This window comes from Columba livia, chromosome 9 (genome assembly GCF_036013475.1).
Source record: "Columba livia isolate bColLiv1 breed racing homer chromosome 9, bColLiv1.pat.W.v2, whole genome shotgun sequence".
Taxonomy (NCBI): Eukaryota; Metazoa; Chordata; class Aves; order Columbiformes; family Columbidae; genus Columba; species Columba livia.
The window spans coordinates 435,014-454,191 of NC_088610.1; the positions used below are offsets into that span (position 1 = coordinate 435,014).

A 19,178-nucleotide genomic window follows, 5' to 3' on the forward strand; every position below is an offset into this window, starting at 1 on the left:
TTGGGGTCGTTTTTGTAGTTTTTGCAATACCGCGTTCGGCCTCAACCCGCGTCCGTTTAGCGGGGAGGGGCGGGGGCGCGCGCCGGGGGCGGAGCCTGGCGGCGTCACGTGTCGGCGGCGTCACGTGTCGGCGGCGCCTGCGCGGTGCGGGCGTTGCTGGCGCGACCTTGCGGGCGAGATGCGGGCGCTGCGGCTGCTGCTGCTGCTGGCGCTGGCGGCCGCGGGCGGCGGCTCGGCCGAGCTGGGCGGGCAGCCGGCCAAGCGGCTGCGCATGGCCTACGCCACCGGGCCGCTGCTCAAGTTCCAGATCTGGTGAGGCCGCTCGGCAAGATGGCGGCGCCGGCCGGGCCTGCGCCTCCCGCTCCCTCCCCGTCCTCCCCTCAGCGCGGCGGCCGCGCCGGGCCGGGCTGGGACAGGATGGGCTGGGCTTCGCTCGCTGCTCTGGCCGCCCTGCTGCCGGGAGCGGCGCGGCCGCGCGGGCCCGGCTGGGGCGTGGGGGGCGCAGGGGCCGGCCCGGCTGCGGTGGTGGCGCGATGGGGAGGGGGAGGGGGAGCGAGAGCGGCGGCCCCGGCCCGCGGGCCTGGCCCCGGGGTCCCTTCGCGCCGGGGCCCGGCCGGGCCGGCGGGCAGCGCGGGAGAAAAGGCCTCGGAAAATGGCGGCCCGCGGTGAAAGCGGCTCTTTCAGGCCCTTTTAACGTGGGATGTGGCGGTTTGCTTACCTCGGGTTGCGTTTGGGAGGAGCTCATCTGTAAGCAAAGACTAACGAAGGTGTTCGGGGCTTTGTAACGGCCGCGGTGGTAGCAGCAGGAGCCTTGAGTCGTGCTGAGAACACCGTTGGTGGTTCAGCTGCTCAGAGCAAACCTGAGCGGGAGGAGGAAGCGCTGGAGGAGCTGGAGCACAGGTGGCCTCCAGCACCTGTCACTGAGGGTGGCAGAGCCGCGGCCCCTGCCCCGGGAACGGACCCGCGGCCCCTGCCCCGGTGAACGGACCCGCGGCCCCTGCCCCGGGTGAACGGACCCGCGGCCCCTGCCCCGGGTGAACGGACCCGCGGCCCCTGCCCCGGGGAACGGACCCGCGGCCCCTGCCCCGGGTGAACGGACCCGCGGCCCCTGCCCCGGGTGAACGGACCCGCGGCCCCTGCCCCGGGTGAACGGACCCGCGGCCCCTGCCCCGGGTGAACGGACCCGCGGCCCCTGCCCCGGGTGAACGGACCCGCGGCCCCTGCCCCGGGAACGGACCCACCACCGCCCCAGGGGGAGCACTGGCTGTGGTCCTGGAGCAGAGTGCGGCCCAGGTGGCGTCCGCCAGGCTGTGGAGCACCGCAGAAGGCGCTCAGTAGAAAGTACTCTTTTTGATTTCTCTTGCGGCAAGCTGGCGCCAGGTAATCTTTATTTCAGCTATTACAGAGGCAGCTGGTAGAAACGTGAGCCAAAGTACGGCTCTGTAATGTTTAACTTTTCTGTAGTTAATCTGGTTGTCCTTATACAGAAGTCATCAAGAGCAATGTTACCTGGCTGTGGGCAGTCCCAGAAGGGGTTAAATTTAATTAGTGAGGAGTTAAAATCTGTGTTGTGTGAAACATTTTTCTTTGGGACACAGAGCAAGGTGATACTTACGCTGACCCTGTAACTCAACAGCTGTTTTAGTGGGGAAACAAGTGATTCCTGCTCAGTGGACTTTAGCCGAGCGTTGTGTCTGTGCTAGTACATGGACACAGATGGGCGCAGAAACAAGCGCCCAGCCTGCTGGCAGGATTTCTGGTGTGTGACTTAGCTGCACGTCAGGTGTCCTCTTTGGCGTGAATAATTTTAGTTTTGCTGCAAACCGAAGGGGTTAGGAGCACAGGCAGTGCGGTGCTGGTGCTGGCCGTTCGGCAGCGGCTTTGCCGTGCAGCGCTGCGGTTTCACTGACGATCCCTCTCTGCGTTTAGTGTCTCCTGAGGCTACAGGCGGGTGTTTGAGGAGTACATGCGGGTCATTAGCCAGCGGTACCCAGACATCCGAATCGAAGGGGAGAACTACCTTCCTCAACCTATATATAGGTAAGCAAATGGCCAGCAGTACTCATTGTCTTCTTTCCAGTCTGTAGGCTGAGTGAACACACGCGTTTACACTGATGTGATGTTGACAATGAGAACTTCAGGGGTTTTTCCCATTATGACTGCTTACAGGCTGGGTTATCTTCTCCCTTCCAGACAGCCACACAAATACTACCACCTGAATATCTGCGTGATGAGGCCTGTTGGGTTCCAGTCTAAAGTAAATTATATAATTCTTTTTTCACAGTGAGTTTTTTCAGCTTCGTGATGTATCTAGACATCAATTCAGTTGTTGCTCAGGCTTATGCACTTAGTGACAGGTTCCTGTGATAGGCTGGTGTTGCGGAGGGGGAAGAGTTTGTTGTAAGAGGTAAGTGGGGCAGAGCTGACCGCGGCAGTGGGACCGCCTGGGGGGCCTGGACTGCGGGGGGCGGGCAGAGAAATGTGACACCAGATAAAGCAAAAACAGCGTTCTTCCTGTTACTTAAACCGCTGTGTACCTGCTGGAGAGCGATGCCATAGCTACTGTGGTGGCTTCTGAACCACTTCTTCACCTAACTGCTGTAATAATTCAATGGTAAGGATGCTACAGAACTGCATACTTCAGAACTAAATTGCTCTCTGGCTATAGATTTAATTCTTAGAAAAAAACTGTGGGTTTTCTGCATCTGCTTGGAAGATGCTTTACAAGGAAGTGTGTGTCAATTAAATGTGTCTATAACATGGAACAACTTCTTTAAAAATCTGAGTGTATTATTCAGGTTAGGCGTGTAAGTTGAAGTCAGATTTCAGTTTGAGGTCTGCTTAGGGACAGAACTATGTGGTCACGGTGCACAAGGATGGTATCGTCTGAGGATGCGCGTGTTTGTGAACGCCTGTTGGGTTTTTGGTTGGTTTGTTGTTGGTTCGAGTTTTTGTTTTACAGCAGGATGAACTTACTTGAAAAGCTTTGTATTTCCTCCCAAACGCTTAACGGTACACTATCAAAATTCTTCTAATTGCAGCTCTGCAGCGGTGAAGCGGTAACTGACCCTCCTGAGTCACTTTGTGTGTTGTCTTTCGGCAGGCACATAGCGTCCTTCCTGTCTGTCTTCAAACTAGTATTAATAGGCTTAATAATCGTTGGCAAGGATCCCTTTGCTTTCTTCGGCATGCAAGCTCCGAGCATCTGGCAGTGGGGCCAAGAAAATAAGGTGAGCGGCATACTTTCTGCTTTTCCTTTGACAGAGCAGTTTTAGAATGACTTGAGAGTGCACTGGGAGTACTGCACAGCTCTCACTGGCTTACCTTTCATACGCTGCATCCTTAACAGAACCTTTAGGCTTCTATAACGAAGTATACTTGAGAATTTTATGGTAGCATAACTATTCTTAATAGTAGTGCTTCATGTTTTCGACAGACCCAGCTTTGGTTCTCAGCATGTGTTTCCAAGCTGCCGATGCTGTAGAGGGACGTCTGAGGTTAATGTTACCGACAAAGATGAGAAAAGATCTTTTTTTCATGTTTTAGAGCCCAAGAGTGGAGTTTCAAGCTGGTATCATTAGTGTTAAAATTTTATCTTCCCTTTTCCGTTGTCTCGTAACTGTTCTGCGGTTGTTGCTCTCATCAGACTTTTAGTGGGTTCGGCATGCCATTAGGTGGTGGTTAGAAAAATCAAGTTGAAATTTTGGGGGTGTTTCTGCAGAACATACTTGGGCACGACAGACTCTGCCTCGTGGATAAATACCCCTGTGAGTCAGTACTGATGATGCTACCAGATTAATGCTGTTGTACTCGGATTTATGGTAACCTCTTTCCGGCTTCATTCCCAGTGCAGTGGGTCTGTGTGGCCAGTCTGGATGTACAGCAGCTGTAGCGTCGCCTGTTTAGTTAAACTGGCCAAATCCACCGGTGGGCTGGGCTGGCTGTGGTGCGCTCGTGGTGTTGCAGACAACCGTCTGCATCCCATGCTCGTTCCTCGGTACGGCAGTAAGCCGTGTGAATGCGCCCTCGTGCACAAAAAGGGAATTACGGTGGTGCTGGTGGTGGAGGGTGATGCTGTGTTGCTGAACGTTGCATCATTTCATCCTGAGGCACCAGCGCACAGAAGAATCCCTGCGGTTAGTTGGAGTAAATGCTGGAGGGCTGGCGGTCGCTGTGCGCTGCCGTTCGCCGTGCTCCGCCTGCGGGGCGTGGATCCGCAGCCTCGCTCCGCGGAGACGGGCGAGATGCAGGAGCAGCCGTTCCTCCCGCTCCCGTGTGCAGCCTCGTGCTGTGCGAGGGCCGGCGCGGCCTGCGGGAGCCGCCGGCTGCAGCCGGGCTTCCGGAGCTGTGCTGGCACCGGTCTGGGGAGGGCAGCGTGCACAGTCTTTCCAAAAAGAGGAGGAAAGGGAGGTGTCTGTGCCATTGAAAGGTCACTTGATGAATTGCCGAGGGGAATTTGAAGATGCCTGTAAATGTCGGGTGCTTATTAGGAGTGAATAAAACGGGCTGTGTCTGGCATGGCTGAAGTGTCTGGGCTTCTCTCTGTTCTCTCCTAGGTTTATGCTTGTATGATGGTCTTCTTCCTGAGCAACATGATTGAGAACCAGTGTATGTCCACGGGTGCATTTGAAATCACTTTGAACGGTGAGCTGCGCACTTTCTGTTGCAGGGAATCACGTTGTGTCGCGTGTGTACGCGCGCTTGGGAGAGCTGTTGTGTCGGGACAATGGGGGACGATGGTACGAGACGTGGTGTGCGGTAACTGGCATCCCTTTTGAAACCTCAGATGTTACACATCACAGCGAATGTTGAAAATCATAGAAGTCTTATAAGGCAGTTTATGCAGATGTCAGTTACTATATTTTCAAATAGCTATATAAAAGCTTACTAAAAGAATGCCTGGTTACTTGAAGTAACTGTGTTATGTTCTTCCTTTGCATGTGATGTGTGTTAAGTAAGAAGTGATCCAATAGGGAAGCATGCTCTCTGGTTAATTAGGTGCTTTCTCTATCCTGTTTTGTAACGTGGTCTAGCCTTGGAATCCTTTTGGATCCATTGCTATTCCTGGATTTTTGGTTCCAGTGGACAGCAATACTGATAGTTCAGATTACGAGTCTGTGGACCTTCTGTCTTCAAATCATTTTATGGTTTTAAAGATTATGTAAGCTTGGAGTACAGAGTTTTTCGAGCTCTAGGTACACGGGTGCAGTCGAGCTCTGTGCTTTGCAATCGCAGTTTCTGATTGTGCAGGATGTGTGTCAGTGTAGTAGTTTCTAAGGCACATCATCCAGCACAGAACCGTTTAGAGACTGGCTGTACAGCACCAGAGCAGCGGAGCTCGGTGCGCGTGGGGCCCGGTCTCAGTAGAGCCGGCAGCAGAGCCTGCCCGGGATGGACGGTCACGCCTGCGCCTCTGCCGGTGCCCCGTTTGCCTTTGGGACAGTGCGGTTCCAGTCCGGCACTTGTTTTGTGGAGGTGACAGCAATTGCATTTTTCAGCAGTGAGAGATGTTTTTAGGAGTAAGCATTTCTCAACAGCAGAAATGAATGTTGTGTTTGCCTGGAGTGTTTGTGGCGTGCGCTGCCTTTCCTGCTTCCTGGAGCAGGAAATAGTGGTTGCAGCTGCGCTGAGCAGAACCTTCCAGGCCAGGTCTTGGTAAGCAGGACTTGAGGGGCAGCCTTAGATGTTAGGCAGGGTGAGATGAAGACTAATGAGACCCACAAGGTTCAAAGATGTAACCGTGGTTTAAAAACTCTGTATGCTATTGCGCCACTCGCTAATCTGTTTTTAGACAATTCTGTCCATGGATATTTTGAACCTCCAAATCCTCATGATGTGGTTCTAAGTGGAAGCGTTAGACTCTTTGTTGTAGCTGGACTGGATTTTAGTGTAGCCAGAGGCATTAAGCTTTGTCGATGCAGGTATTTTCTTCAATGGAAAGTAGTTGCAACTTGCGTAACTTCCTAGATCTTTTAAATTTGATGTTTAGAAAGCCCTGTGTGTTTTCTGACCTTGTCAATGTGACGGCGCTTTTCTCCCCTCCGTGTGTTTGTGGTAGATGTTCCGGTGTGGTCTAAGCTGGAGTCCGGCCACCTTCCTTCCATGCAGCAGCTTGTACAAATTCTCGATAACGAAATGAAGCTCAACGTGCACATGGAGTCAATGCCCCATCATCGATCATAGCCCCATCCGGCAGCACTGAAACGTCTTGTAAGTCTTCTCCCCGTCACCAGCTGCGTGTTGGCGCGGAGGTCGTAGACCGAGCTCTGTGATTGTATATTTGTTCACTTAAAAGTGTGTTACTGGAGAACAAGCGCTAGTGGCTTCAAGTAGACTGACGTGTATGATTGACAGGAGCTGTTTTGGTGGGAGGGTTGTGCTTGGGGTTGGTTCTGCCCGTGTCAGGATTGGTGACAGTACCCTGGCTGTGCGGTGTGACTCCGGCAGACCGGGCTCTGATTTGGGGTCATCGTCCGCAGCACGCGCGGTGCCTGCAGCCCGGTGCGGAGGCGGCGGTGTGGAGGTGGCGGTGTGGGCCGTGCCGCGGTGTGGGCCGTGCCACGGTGCGGAGGCCGCGGTGCGGAGGCAGCGGTGCGGGCCGTGCCGCGGTGCGGAGGCGGCGGTGTGGGCCGTGCCGCGGTGCAGAGGCGGCGGTGCGGGCCGTGCCGCGGTGCGGAGGCCGCGGTGCGGGCCGTGCCGCGGTGTGGGCTGTGCCGCGGTGCAGAGGCGGCGGTGCGGGCCGTGCCGCAGTGCGGAGGCGGCGGTGCGGAGGCGGCGGTGCGGAGGCGGCGGTGCGGGCCGTGCCGCGGTGCGGAGGCGGCGGTGCGGAGGCGGCGGTGCGGGCCGTGCCGCGGTGCGGAGGCGGCGGTGCGGGCCGTGCCGCGGTGCGGGCCGCGCCGCCGCGTCCCTGACGCTCGTGTCTCCTTACAGGCGTTAAGCGGTGGTTCCGGGCAGCGCGGCTCGACCCATGAAGGCCTGCACTGAAGACAGCGCGCTGTTGGTGCAGACCGGATGCTGCTCTCGCAGCCGCGTCGTGCCTCCCGACAGAAACTCAATGCAAGACTCTTCCAGTGCTGGCTGTTTCCAGATACTGCACATTCACGGAGTGCAATAATACTGTATAGTTTTTTTAAGATTCCATTCGACCAGGTCATAGCTCGACAATGCAGGCATTACTAATTGTAACTTATTTTATATTCATGTTTCACACAATGGCAGATTGAGTTGATACCTGATTTTTCCTTGGGAAAAAGTTTGTTTAATCTGTTCTATTTTATATGAATTTATGTTCTTTTTGTAGTTTAAAATGGAGTTATAGGAGTGTCTGATGTTGTCCTAAACTGTTGAGTAATTGACAGCTGTCTATCAAATATCGCTAATGTGGTTAAGCAGGTTTGTATATTTTTCAGAATATATGGCAGAGTTGAACAGTGCATTATATACTAAATTATATAAACAAAACTATATGCAGAGTAGTTACATCATTTTGTGACTGCAGTGAGAACTAAGACGAGCTGCTCTCTAAATTGTCTTTGCCAGCTCAAGAGGTTTTTCCGTGACCATTGGGAAGGGATGAAAAGCTGGGCCTTCGACTGTCCTACACAGAAACGAGGAGGTTAATTGAAATAAAGAGTTGTCATGACTGCGTGAAGTACCTTGTTTGAGTCACTGATGGATATTCTTAAAACTGCAATTGAAGAAATGCATAAAATCCTACTTTGCAAAGTCGCTGGTGTTGTTTGTGTTGAGTGAGCCCGACAAGCTCCGTGTCCCGCAGGAGCACCCAGAGCTGTGGCACGTCCCCGTGGTTCAGGTGCAGCTGTGCCGGGGAGCCCAGCGGGGCCAGGCTGCGTGTTCTGGCGGGGCCGGGGGTTGTCCCCATGGCTGGGAGCCGCTGCTCGCGGCCCCGGGTCCCTCCGTGTCCCTTGGAGCGGGAGTTAACGGGTGTGTTGGAGCTGGGTACGCGAGAGCCTTCGCTCGTGTGCCAGCGGCTTCTCCCGTTGCAGAGCCAGCGCTGTGCGGCGTTTGGCCGTGTCTGCAGTTGCTCTGGGCTGTGGGGTGCGTGGAGCAGGCTTGGTTTTAATGGGCTGGAGCAAGCGATCACCAGTCATGGAGCAGTTCCAAGTGGAAAAATGGAACAATAAAATAGAAATAAAGAGCCTTGGTGCTCGTTAAAGGCAGCAATACCTGCCGGCCTGGCTATAAACCGGTTGCCAAACACCAGCTGATGAGTCAGTATCTGTGGTGCTTTAACCAGAACTTGTTCTGCTCTGGATCCGGTGCTTGCGAAGCTCGGGCTGCAGCCCAGCTGGGCGGGTTTGGCCCGCAGACCTCCGGCAGTGCCAGGGTCGGGCCCGTGTGCCGCTCGCCACTCGGCTCTGGGCACCAGAGCAGCCGGGGCTGCGTGTGGGGTCGGGGCTCCCAGGAGCTTTCTCCTGATTTAATGTCTTTCTTTTGTGGAGAGGGGTGCGGCGGCATCGCCGGGGCAGCGGGAGCACAGACACCCACGTGTTGTCCTGGTGTACAATCGCAGCTTTTTGGTCTCCCCTCCTGCACAACTTTATGGTACGTTTATCCAGAGCCTAATTTGCTGTCTGTTGGATTGATGTTTTTGCCTTTGTCTACTGTGCAGCTTCCTACTGGTGTTGCACTTGTGGCTGTGCCGACTAGAAGCTCATTTGGGATGTGTTTGCTGACCTGTGGCCTGGAAAACCAGATGAAAGGTGGGACAGTGATGAACCCTTTGAGCATCGCCCCACGCCGCTGGTGTCCCCGACGTCCCCAGCATTGCCCCGCTGCTGTCCCCGATGTCCCCTGTCACCGGGGACACCCCCAGGGCAGCGGTGCGTTGCCTGCGGGCGCTGTGCCGGGAGGGCTGGTGCTGGGAGCTGGGAGGAGCGCAGGCCACCCGCGTTCCCATCCCGGCTGGCTGCTCCTCCCGGCTTTGTTTGGCCAAGCTGCCCCGCGTCGCCGTGCGTCACAGGTGCTGGGAGCCGCCGGCCGGCCAGCGCCGGGCTGAGCTGCCGCGCTGAGCTGCCGCGCTGCCGAGCGCAGCCCAGGACTCGGGCTCTCCCGCGTCCCGAGCAGCCTGCGGGTGGGCAGCAAAACCAGATGGGTCAGAGAGAGGCCAAGAGCCTTGAAAAAAACACCGGAGACTTGTGGCAGCTGGGAAGGGCCTGGAGGTCTCCTGGGATGGACGAAGTGTCCCTCGAAGGTGCTGAGGTGCTCCTGGCCTCAGGCTGCAGCTGGAGGGTCTGAGGCACTTCTGTCCCACCGCTCCAGCTCAGCCACGTCTCCTCCTGGTGAGGTTTTTCTGCGCTGGAGCTGTTTTTCTGGGCATCTCTTTCAACCCTCCTCGCCAGGGAAGATGGTGAACCTCCTGTACGTGGTGCTGCGCTCCCTCCTGAGCTGCCTCATCCCCCCGGCCAACCTGCTGGTGATGGTGGCGGTCTGCCAGCTGCTGAGGAAGCAGCCGGGCCCCAGCTACGTCTACATCCTCAACCTGGCCACCGCCGACCTGCTGGTGGGCGTGACGTGCTTCACCGAGGCGCTGGGCGACGTCCTCCACAGTTTTGACCAGAGCGAGTTGCTCTGCCTCCTGCGCGTGGCCGTGAGCATGACGCCTTGCATCGGCTCCATCCTGACCCTGCTCCTCATCTCCCTGGACAGGTACCTGGCGGTGATGCTGCCTCTCTCCTACCCCACCCTCCTGAAGAAAACACCCGTGGTCCTCTCCCTCGTTGCCCTCTGGACGCTCTCCTTCTTTTTTGGGCACTTGCCTCTGATCCTGCCCTCTCTCCAGCGTGGCAACTACACGGGTTATTGTGGGCTCCTGTACGTGGCCAAGAGCGAGTACCTCTACGTGATCTGCTTTGGCATCTTTGGCCCGTCCCTGCTGGCGCTGCTCTGCCTGCACGTCTGGGTGGGCAGCATTGCCTCCCTGCAGCACAGGCGGCTCTGGCACGGCGGCGCCCGGGCACGGCCCCCCCGCCTGCGCCGCTGCAAGGCCCTGCGCACTGTGCTCATCGTCCTCATGGGCTTCAGCCTCTCCTGGGGCCCCTACCTGGTGGGAGGCACCGTGCAGGCCGCCTGCAGCTCCTGCAACCTGTCCGGCCCGCTCGAGGACGCTTTGTTCTTGCTGGGCGAGACCAACTCCCTCATCAACCCCCTCATCTACGCCCTGCACTGCAGAGACATCCGGAGCCACCTCGCAAAGCTGCTGGGGTGCAGGACCCAGGGCCAGGTGAAGCCTCCAGCCTCGAACGTGCGAACTGTTGGGAGCTGGGGTCGGAGCCAGACTGAAGCCTCCAGTTCCTGAGGGGTCTGTGCCCCAGCACCTCTGTCCACACTGCCCACGCTGCTCCCGCAGCCGCCGAGCTCACGGGAGGGAGGCACGGGGAGCCCGGTGCAGCAGAGCTGTCCCACCGTCAGCTGTTCCGCAGCTGCTGCCCAGAGGCTGCGGCTGGTCCGTGCTGTGCCGTGCGCGTTAACAACCGCCTGGCGCCGGCACCCACACTGACGTCGCCAAGACAGTGGCCTTTCACTGGTTCGGACAAACTGGGCTCTGTCCCTCTCTCTGCGAGGGGAACGGCTGCGTCTCGTACCTGCGGAGGCTGAGCTGCCGTCCGGCGCTCGCGCCAGGGCAGCCTGGGCGTCCCGCTGGGGCCGCGTCCCTGCAGCCGCGCCGGCTGTGCAGAGCGGTGCCCGAGCGGGCGGCTGCTGAGCAAACACCCCCTGCCCGTGTGCCTGTCACAGGCTGTGCCTTAGCTGCGCTCTGTTTGTCTTTGTGCCACATCCGCGGGCTGAAACAGCCGCTGAGCTGGGCCAGTTTCTGCCGGGAGATGGGAGGGAGGTTGCTTAGGAGCGATGTGCTGACATCAGGCACGGATTTACTCTGCCCCGAGCAAAGTCCCTCTCGGTGCTGCTGTGGCCGAGACGTGCTCCAGCGTGGGCTGACGACGAGGGTGGCCTGGTGCTCCCTGCCCCACCACGCGCTCCTGCTGAGCGAGACCCCCTGGGACGGGCGGCAGGAGAGGGGCCGCGCGGATCGGCCACGGGCTGCGCTTGCTCTGTGCGCGGTGTACGCGGGTGCTGCGGTGTTGCAGCATCTCTGCCGCATTTTGCTTCACACAAACGCGCTGGTCAGACTTGAGCATTTACTATCGCCCTGACCGAGCTGCGCAGCTCATCGCTTACATCCGAAGTTGTGCAAAGCTGTAAGATCTTTAAGGTCTGTGTGATAAGGTAGGCTGGAGGCTTGATTTTGTCCCATTGCTCGTTAGAAGGAAAGCTTAAGCACCCCCGCAGCCTGTCGAAGAGCCGCAGGATCCTCACCCTGAAGGCCAGCAGCAGGAGCTCGTCTTCGCCCAGCTGGGCCGGGGGAGGCGGCCGGCCCCCGTCGCCAACCTGGGGGGCGGAGGTGACCGGTGTCAGCAGAACCACAGCGTGGGATGGGGCTTTGGTCTCTGCCCAGCAGACAAACCTGCCCCGTGGCAGGAGCCCGTGGGGGAAGGGGCTGCTGCGCACCCTGCCCACGGGGACTGCAGCTCTCCTCCCTGCAGCAGAGCCGGGGTGACCCTCGGGGCACAGCTGGGGACACCGGGACCTGCCCGGGAGTGCTCCCCGCACTCCGCAGCCCCTTGCAGAGCAGCAGTGCTGCCGGGGCGGATGAGCGCCCGTCTGCGTGGCACTGAGCGAGGTACACCCCTGCCGCTGGCTGTTCTGGGGGGCAGCACCGTGGGGTGACGTGGGGAGCTCCCACAGCGGGAAGAGTGTGCGTCCCCACGATGCGAGCTTCCCGGCCGCCCCACGGCGTGGAGCTGCCTGTGTGCTTGAGAAATACCTGCACTCTGGTTCCCACATTGAATTTTGCTTGTTGGCCCATGGCGAGGAAGGACACGGTGATCTTGTCCTGGCCCAGGATCCGGACGCCCACGTGCCGGTTCAGGGAGAGGAAGGTGGGGCTCAGCGGGACCTGGGGTCCTGGGGACGTGACGCTGTGTGGCCACATCCACCGTCTCACCCTGCCGCCTGTTCGGTCCAAGTGCTGCCCCCCCTGCACGCTCGTGTTAACCCTGGAAGAGAGGGGAACCAAAGCTCTGACCCGGCGGCTCCAGGACCCGTGTCCCTGGCTGCCCCGAGGGACGGGGCTCAGCACAGCGGGCCAGGGTCCAGCCCCCCCAGACACAGCTGAGTGTTCTTGCTCCTGTGCCGGGCCCCCCGGGCAGGGCCCACGAGCTGCTGTGTTTGTCTCTTACGTTGTGAATGCTACTATTCAAAATACCCTTTTTGACCTCAGAAATTGCAAATGCTCAGTGGAGAGCAGAGCTGCTCTGAGCAGCGTGACCGTACCACACGGATCCGTTCGGGTGGTAGCAGGTACTTCTGCCGCTGGAGCTGAACACCGCTTGTATTTCACCGTTACTCGGCTTGTCTTCCTGTACTATGCAAATAAGCTGGTTTTTCTCTCGCACGACGATGATGGCCAGGTTCCCAGATGGATAGCTGCCCTCGGGTAAGGTGTTCAACCCCTCCTCTGGCTGCTCTGTTACTACAGACTAAATATTTCAAAGTGCTACCTTGGAATATAAAAGTGGTGTCGGATGGCTGTGTTAAATGTGGAGTGGGGGTGTTAAATGTGGAATAGGGGTGTTAAAGGTGAATGAGGGGAGTTAAAGGTGAATGGGGCTGTTCAAGGTGGAATGGGGGGAGTTAAAGGTGAATGGGGGTGTTAAAGGAGGAATGGGGGTGTTAAAGGTGAATGGGGGTGTTACAGGTGGCATGGGGGGTGTTAAAGGTGAATGGGGGTGTTAAAGGTGAATAGGGTGTTAAAGGAGAATGGGGGGTGTTAAAGGTGAATGGGGTGCTAAAGGAAAATGGGGGGTGTTAAAGGAGAATGGGGTGTTAAAGGAGAATGGGGGGTGTTAAAGGTGAATGGGGGTGTTAAAGGTGAATGGGGTGTTAGAGGCGGAACGGGTGCGCTGCCGGCGCTCGTCCCCTGCGCCGCAGTGTTCCGTGTGCGCTGGCAAAGGGCAGCGGGACGTCCAGAGTGCGGTTGTGTTGTTTGTAACCGGTAAGCGAGGCGGAGCTGCTTGGGAGGTTTATTTTAGAGATGCGTTCTTGGACAATGCTTACGATGGAAAGGACAAGCCCAGCAAAGCGAAGCGATCAAACTACTCAGGCTGGGTGACAGCAGAGGGAGCGGGGACACCGGTGACGTGCTCCTGCCCGCGGGACAGAGTCCCCAGCCCCGGGCTGGTGGTTTGTCCCCAAGAAGGACAGGGCTGGGCGCTTTTGGAGCCCACCGGGCCGGCAGCACTTTTCCATGGGCGGCCAGAGCTCCAGAGTGGGTCTAACACTGGGCTGGCGCACTTAGGCTGGGTATTAAAGAGACAAGTGTCCATCCTTTATCAAAGCTGCTGGCTGGTCTGAGACATTTCAGACCAAGAGCCCTGTGAGCAGTTCCACTGCTGCTTTTTTTCGGGCTGAAAGCCAGTATGAGTGCTGGACCAGGTTATTTGGTGATGAAGCAGATGAGGACACACCGAAAATCAGTTACAGCCCTGACTAGTGCAGGCAAATGAGCCCCGTGAAGGATACAACAGCTGCGCTGTTCCATCGGGAAGCACGGTGAGGAATTTCCCTCCATGTTTGTAGTATTTTTCCAACAGTTCGTTCTTCACCACCTAAGATTGGACAGGAGACAATGACAGGGATGAGAGCAGCCTGCACCAGCCGCACTGCGCGGCTGCTCTGGAGCGCGGGGACATCACTGGTCACTGTCCTGCGGCAGGGACATCCCACACAGGGACATCCCGTGGCAGGGACATCCCACACAGGGACATCCCGTGGCAGGGACACCCCGCGCAGGGACATTCCACGCAGGGACATCCCACACAGGGACACCCTGCGCAGGGACATGCAGACTCGCCTTCCCTCCCACGAGGCTGAAGTCGCAGCAGGTGACGCTGTCGGGCTGCAGCTCCTGCGCGGGCTCGGCGGCTCCGTCGCCGGGCAGCAGCGTCCAGCCCCGCGGCGCCGGCGGCTCCTGGGACAGCAGGTAGGAGATGGTGCCAGCCGGGCCCGGACCTGCGGAGCAAAGGGCTCTGAGCTGGGATGGGGCTGCGACCCGGGAAGGGAATTCCTGCCCAAAATGCTCTGTCCTGGAGTCTGTGTCGGGTATTTTCTGTTTAACAAGGACAGTCCAAAGCTGTCAGCTGTCTAAGGGAACAGGATTAGGAGAGAAGATGCAGTTTTTTCAGTTATGTCTATAAACACAACTGTGTTTACTTTTGGGGACCCACTCGCGGCTCCACGCTCTGCAGGACTGAGGAGCTGAGGTCCCTGGTGCTGCAGGAGCGTCAGTGCCCTGCCAACCCCTAAAACGCTCCCGTTATGTGCCTCTTATTCCTCCGTTCTTAGTCAACATGCCTTTGGTTTTATAGCTGGATCCAAGGGGCTGCTCAGTCGCCCGCTGCCTGGCCAGGAATTAGTGGAGGATGCACCTGGTGAGGCAAAATGTTGATCACCCTTGTTCTGGCAGTTCTGCCTTCCAAGACTTTGCCAGTTTGCTTTCTCTGGGGTTAATTTCCGTGCATCCCAGCTGAAACGTTCAGCCATAAATACTGGAAGCCAGAGCAAGCAGGTCCTCTCCATGCAATGGGAATGTGTTTGTTTCTTCATGTGAGGGATTATTTAACGTAGCAGTATCTAATGGGACTGCACGCTTGACAATGAACTAACACGTTGCTGTTTAAATCCTCCTGTTCAATTAGGGAGCATTAGATACAGGCAATTCCATTGCATTACTTGTAAGAAGCAGACAGAGAAGCAGAGGAGGAAAGGCAAACTCACCCTCGGGCCGGCTCCTGCCGGGCCCCGCCGCCCGCGCCGCCAGCTGCCTGGCCATGCGCCGCTCCTGCTGCCTGCAAAGCCGGAGCCTTCTGAGTCACCCCACGTCTTGGGAAGCCCGAGCGCTGCAGAGCGTGCCGGAGCAACACACCTTTCTGAACCCGCATTTCTCTCCACTCGTATAATCGCAACAGTTAAAGGCGACAGAATACCACCAAGATAACAATACCTCAGCAAAAACGAGTTGCTCCCATGCAGAGATTTCAGTGAACAGACTCTGCGGTTGCAACAGCATCAGCTCTGCCGGCAGCAGAGCTAAAGGGGGTAATGGATTTTGGATCAAGATTTTATGTAGAAGAGAAGGATTGCTGCCCACAGACCAAGGAAACAGCTGATCTCTGCTCTTATCTGGGTTCTGTGAGCTGTCTGACAGTGGCTTTGGTTTGTGCTCTGTACGGAATATGAGGTACTCGCAGCATCGGACTGCAAAGGATCCCCAAGGAAACTAACGGTTTGCTTCCTGTGCTGATTTATCGTCCTCAGGCCTGTGCCGTAGGCTCAGATACTTGTACTAGACGAGCTTTGGGCCTCCTGCTGACCAGCCCAGCAGCAGCCGAACTCACAGAGTTCTCGTGGCTCTGGAAACTGGAATCCAAATGCGTGTCACAGTTTATGCAGCAAAATAGAGAAAGACAAATTCAAGCTTTGCTCCAGCACCTGAGGTGAAAGCCAAACCAAACACTATCCCCCCCGCAGCTGCAGCGGTGAATTGGCTCTGCCTGTCCCTGGCTGTGACTGTGAGCAGCGGCACTGGTGCTTTGCTCAGCACACACCTGGCCGCATCTGTACAGCTGGCAAGGGAAGAGCCCAGAGGGTCCAGGCGAACCTCAACTTGTGTTGCCTAAAGCAAGTTTTTTTCTTCTTTTCATTCCATCTCGCTGCACTTTCCTGTTCTTAACGCTTCTTTTCCCTCCCAGCAGCCCAACCCCCGCGGTCCCGGTGTCCCGTCACCTCTGGTACGCCCTGTCCTTCGACAGCCGCCTGTCGGCCTCGGTGCCGTGGGGCTCGTGGGGGGTGACAGCGTCGGGGGCGGCGGCGTCGGGGGCGCCGGTGGCGCTGGGGACGCTGCGGGCGCGCTCGCCGCTCCTCCGCTCCACCACAATGAACTCGTAGAGGTCCCGGCTGCGCTCGCAGCAGAAGGTCTGGAAGGCAGGAGAGCGGTGCCGCGGGCGCAGCCCCCCCGGCAAGCCCGCCAGGCCCACCCGGCTCACCCATGCCCGGTCCTGCGGCGGCGGGAAGACGTCTTCGAACGGGGGGAACGGCCTCAGCGGGCTGCCGCAGAACTCGCACCGCGGGGCAGCGTCCTCCTCTGCCTGGGGACGGGAGACAGCACGGGCAGGATGGGAACACGGCGTCTCTTGGCGAAACAGGGCTCTGCTCAAAATGCAATGTTAGAAAGCGTCGAAGAGCTTTTAAACCAGGTCTGGGGCTGTGATATCTTGGAAGGACTCAGCTCAAAACGTTAGGTTCAGGAAACCAAGAAGAAAAGTTGATGCATAGGAAATAATCAATAGAAACCTGAGAGAAATAGAATGTAGTATTTGTGAGAGGCATTGCTTCCAAGGGAAAGCTTTGTGGCATGCAGAATGCCATAGTTGAGTACACGGATGCGTTAACCCTTTCACATACGTTCCTTGGGGCTTTGGAGAGAAAAAGCCCCCGGATCGTTGCACTGTTGATGATGGGAGAAATCTGCAGGGGATTCCGTGAGGAAGCAGCAGATCTGTTGAAGAAGAGCTGGGCACGTTTGAGCAGAGCAGCAGCGAGGGCTGTGGGGTCCGTGGCTGCTGCCCTGCGCCCGCCCCTCATTTACTGTGTGCTTAGCGCTTGCCTCCAGATCCTTGGCTGAACAGACTGATTGGAGACGGTTGGCTTCTCTGCGTGTGGCTCCTGGAAACACCCTTGCTCCCCACCTCACGCCCCAGACTAACTCTGATGACTTTATTCTGTGCAGGGTTCTGGGGAATTCTGTGTGCTGCTTATGTTCTTTGATTGTATACCCAATATTTATAGAAATGTGGTATCTCTGTTCTAGCCAAAGGGCAAAATCTTGTAGGAAATTCTGCCCATGGGAGGCAGCGGTGGGGAGAGGAGCTGCATGGCCTCTTACTGTTCAGGTGTGCACGACAAACGTCGTTTCAACAGCCCCACAGAAGGAAAAACCCCTTTGCGAAGGAACAACCCCTTTGTGAAGGAACAACCCCTTTGTGAAGGAACTCCTGCACCAGCCTGGCAAAGGGCAGTATTTCTGTTTTTCCTACATGGCAATCACAGGAATAAAAATGACTTTTAGGACCACATAGGCTGGAAGACCCAGCACTGACTGACCTCAGTCCGTACGCTGCCCCGCAACGACTCGGGTCTGTAGGCCAGGAGGGTCGGGAGCCCGACGGACGGGAGCGTGCGCAGCGACTTCTTGAACAGCGTCACAAACTCTTCTTTGAACTCCAAGTGGAAAACACCAAAAGCAACGTGGAGTCGTATCTTTACTCAGGAGTAAAGCCGTTAAGCATCAAATGTGTATGTGCAATGTGGGTGAGCCCTTACCTCCATCGCACACAGAACATCTAAGCTGCTGAACTCTTCTGACAGGGCTGCGAGTGACAGCAATAACGAGAATTACTGAACAGCAGTGCTGTGTTCTCGGACACACTTTCTCTTTGTTTTCCAGCACAGCAGCCTTTCCTCACCGAGCCCATGGCTGCCCGAGACCCCCTGGCCAGACCCCTCGCGCTCAGGAGGCGGCGCTGGGTCCGCACGGAGCCTTCCCAGCGCCCATGGGACGGGAACTGGGCGCTGTCGCTGGGTCGGGGCTTTACAAAACCGGGCCCCTGAAGTCACGGAGGCGGCTTATTGCTTGGGGACAGTGACTCGCAGCACTAATCTGATCCTGCATTATCCTCAAAGGCATTTCCAGCCTCTCGTCCTATGAAGAAAGAGCTGTTGAGACGATGGGAGTTTTTTCGCATTGCCAAGTGCAGTCCATGCTGTGTGAGTGCAAGCAAGGGCTGTTTTGGCCTTTGGGGTGACAGGACCCAGAGGTTTGTTTAGAAGTGGTTGTGCAGAGAGGTTAACGAGGGTGGTGGGGGCTCTAGGGGCTGCAAAAGCCTCTCTGGGAAATTGCAAACTCATGTATGTGCTAGGAAGGGGGTACAAGGCAGCCTGAGTGAAAGACAATACAAGTGAGCAAGCTCTTCCTCGACCAAAGCTGTTTCTTACATGATATTCCGCAGGCGTGTTCCCGAAGCCAGCTCGCTTCTGTCTGCATTGACACCGAAACTCCGGGCAGCTCCTGCATCGCTGTGGGCTCTGCGCTGCCCAGTGTGTCCATTTCCCTTCATTTAAGACACAAACCCACCCATTAGTCATATGCAATGACCTCAGAGCAGCTGCCCTTGACAGTTATACTAATAAAGGAGACTTTTCAAAGTATATTAAATTAAAAATGCAAACCCTTTATGTACAGTAGGTGGGGCTTGACGGCAGTTGTGCTGCCGTGGCTGAAGGTCCCGCTGCATCCCCCTGTCTGATGCTGGAAAAGGTGCCTTTGGATCGGGCAGCCGCAGCCCTCACCCTAGGTCACCCCCCCCTTTCCCTCCCGTGATTTTGGGGAGCTGGGTCGGGACGTCTGATGCCCAGAGTGGAGCTGCTGCCGGATCTCCCTCATTCTGGGGGTCTCCCTCATCCCGGGATGTCCTTCATGCTGGGGGTCTCCCTCATCCCGGTGGTCTCCTCATCCCGGGGATCTCCCCATCCCGGGGTCTCCTCATCCCGGGGTCTCCTCATCCCGGGGATCTCCCTCATCCGGGGGATCTCATCCCGTGTCTCCCTGCAGCCGCCGCTTCCGCCCCGTCCGGAGTCCCGGAGCGGCAGCGCGGGGAGAGGTGCGGGGGTAACCGCGCTGTCCCGCCCGGCCCGGCCCCTCCTGCCCCCGTCCCCGTCCCCGTCCCCGCGGGCGCCGGCAGCCGCACGGCCCCGCTCCGGCCCCACCGCTCCGGCGCGTCCATGGCTCGGTCCGGCCCGGCCCGGCCGTGCCGCTGGTGCGCGTCGTCTCCGAGGCAACGCGGCGGGGGCGGGCGGGCGGGGCGGGGCCGGGCGGAGAGCGGCTGCTCGGGGCCGGCGGGAGGAGCGCAGGGCCGGGTCCGCCTGCCCCGCAGGCACTGCGCATGGCCGGGCTGCGGGACAACGCGGCTCCTTGCGTGCCCGCTTTGTGTGCGGCAGGGCGGCGGCTGCGGGGGGAAGCCCGGGCCGGGGCGGGAGCGGAAGGT

At 57.7% G+C, this 19,178-nt stretch overlaps 3 protein-coding genes and 1 long non-coding RNA gene across 8 annotated transcripts; 3 read left to right on the forward strand and 1 right to left on the reverse strand.

The window, feature by feature from the left end:
• The first annotated feature begins 96 nt into the window (after nt 1-96).
• Nucleotides 97-7,651, forward strand: SELENOT (selenoprotein T). The gene is made up of 6 exons (XM_065073354.1): nt 97-312; nt 1,930-2,040; nt 3,104-3,230; nt 4,557-4,644; nt 6,059-6,210; nt 6,931-7,651. Exons 1-5 carry the CDS (start codon nt 179-181, stop codon nt 6,181-6,183), a joined length of 585 nt encoding a protein of 194 aa, XP_064929426.1. The 5' UTR covers nt 97-178; the 3' UTR covers nt 6,184-6,210; nt 6,931-7,651.
• Nucleotides 7,393-18,977, reverse strand: ERICH6 (glutamate rich 6). Of its 5 annotated transcripts, XM_065073308.1 has the most exons (12): nt 18,364-18,863; nt 18,130-18,245; nt 17,458-17,504; nt 17,239-17,355; nt 16,122-16,223; nt 15,862-16,052; nt 14,854-14,924; nt 13,931-14,088; nt 13,600-13,685; nt 12,352-12,504; nt 11,843-12,074; nt 7,393-11,406 (listed from the first exon to the last, which is right to left on the reverse strand). In XM_065073308.1, exons 1-12 carry the CDS (start codon nt 18,426-18,428, stop codon nt 11,143-11,145), a joined length of 1,602 nt encoding a protein of 533 aa, XP_064929380.1. In that variant the 5' UTR covers nt 18,429-18,863; the 3' UTR covers nt 7,393-11,142. The 5 variants fall into 5 exon arrangements, with proteins under 5 accessions (XP_064929380.1, XP_064929379.1, XP_064929378.1 ...); XM_065073307.1 differs by lacking the exon at nt 18,364-18,863 and adding an exon at nt 18,901-18,977 and having other exon boundaries at nt 15,862-16,223; XM_065073306.1 differs by having other exon boundaries at nt 15,862-16,223; nt 18,364-18,864.
• On the forward strand, nt 9,368-10,329 carry LOC102093719 (glucose-dependent insulinotropic receptor). The gene has a single exon (XM_005515517.3). It carries the CDS (start codon nt 9,368-9,370, stop codon nt 10,316-10,318), a length of 951 nt encoding a protein of 316 aa, XP_005515574.1. The 3' UTR covers nt 10,319-10,329.
• On the forward strand, nt 12,526-13,022 carry LOC135580218 (uncharacterized). Its single transcript, XR_010474550.1, has 3 exons — nt 12,526-12,717; nt 12,757-12,853; nt 12,930-13,022. It is a non-coding gene; the product is annotated as an uncharacterized LOC135580218 (long non-coding RNA).
• Nucleotides 18,978-19,178: the final 201 nt, after the last annotated feature.

What these genes read in the sequence shown, in the direction of transcription:
- ERICH6 (XM_065073306.1), bottom strand. Translation starts at nt 18,428, where the DNA reads ATGCAGCGGGACCTTCAGCCACGGCAGCACAACTGCCGTCAAGCCCCA. An exon ending in CGGCAGGAGCCGGCCCGAGG is followed by an intron (nt 14,089 to 14,853) that starts GTGAGTTTGCCT and finishes TTTGCTCCGCAG; the next exon opens with GTCCGGGCCCGGCTGGCACC. An exon ending in TCAGCCTCGTGGGAGGGAAG is followed by an intron (nt 13,686 to 13,930) that starts GCGAGTCTGCAT and finishes GTCCAATCTTAG; the next exon opens with GTGGTGAAGAACGAACTGTT.
- LOC102093719 (XM_005515517.3), top strand. Translation starts at nt 9,368, where the DNA reads ATGGTGAACCTCCTGTACGTGGTGCTGCGCTCCCTCCTGAGCTGCCTC.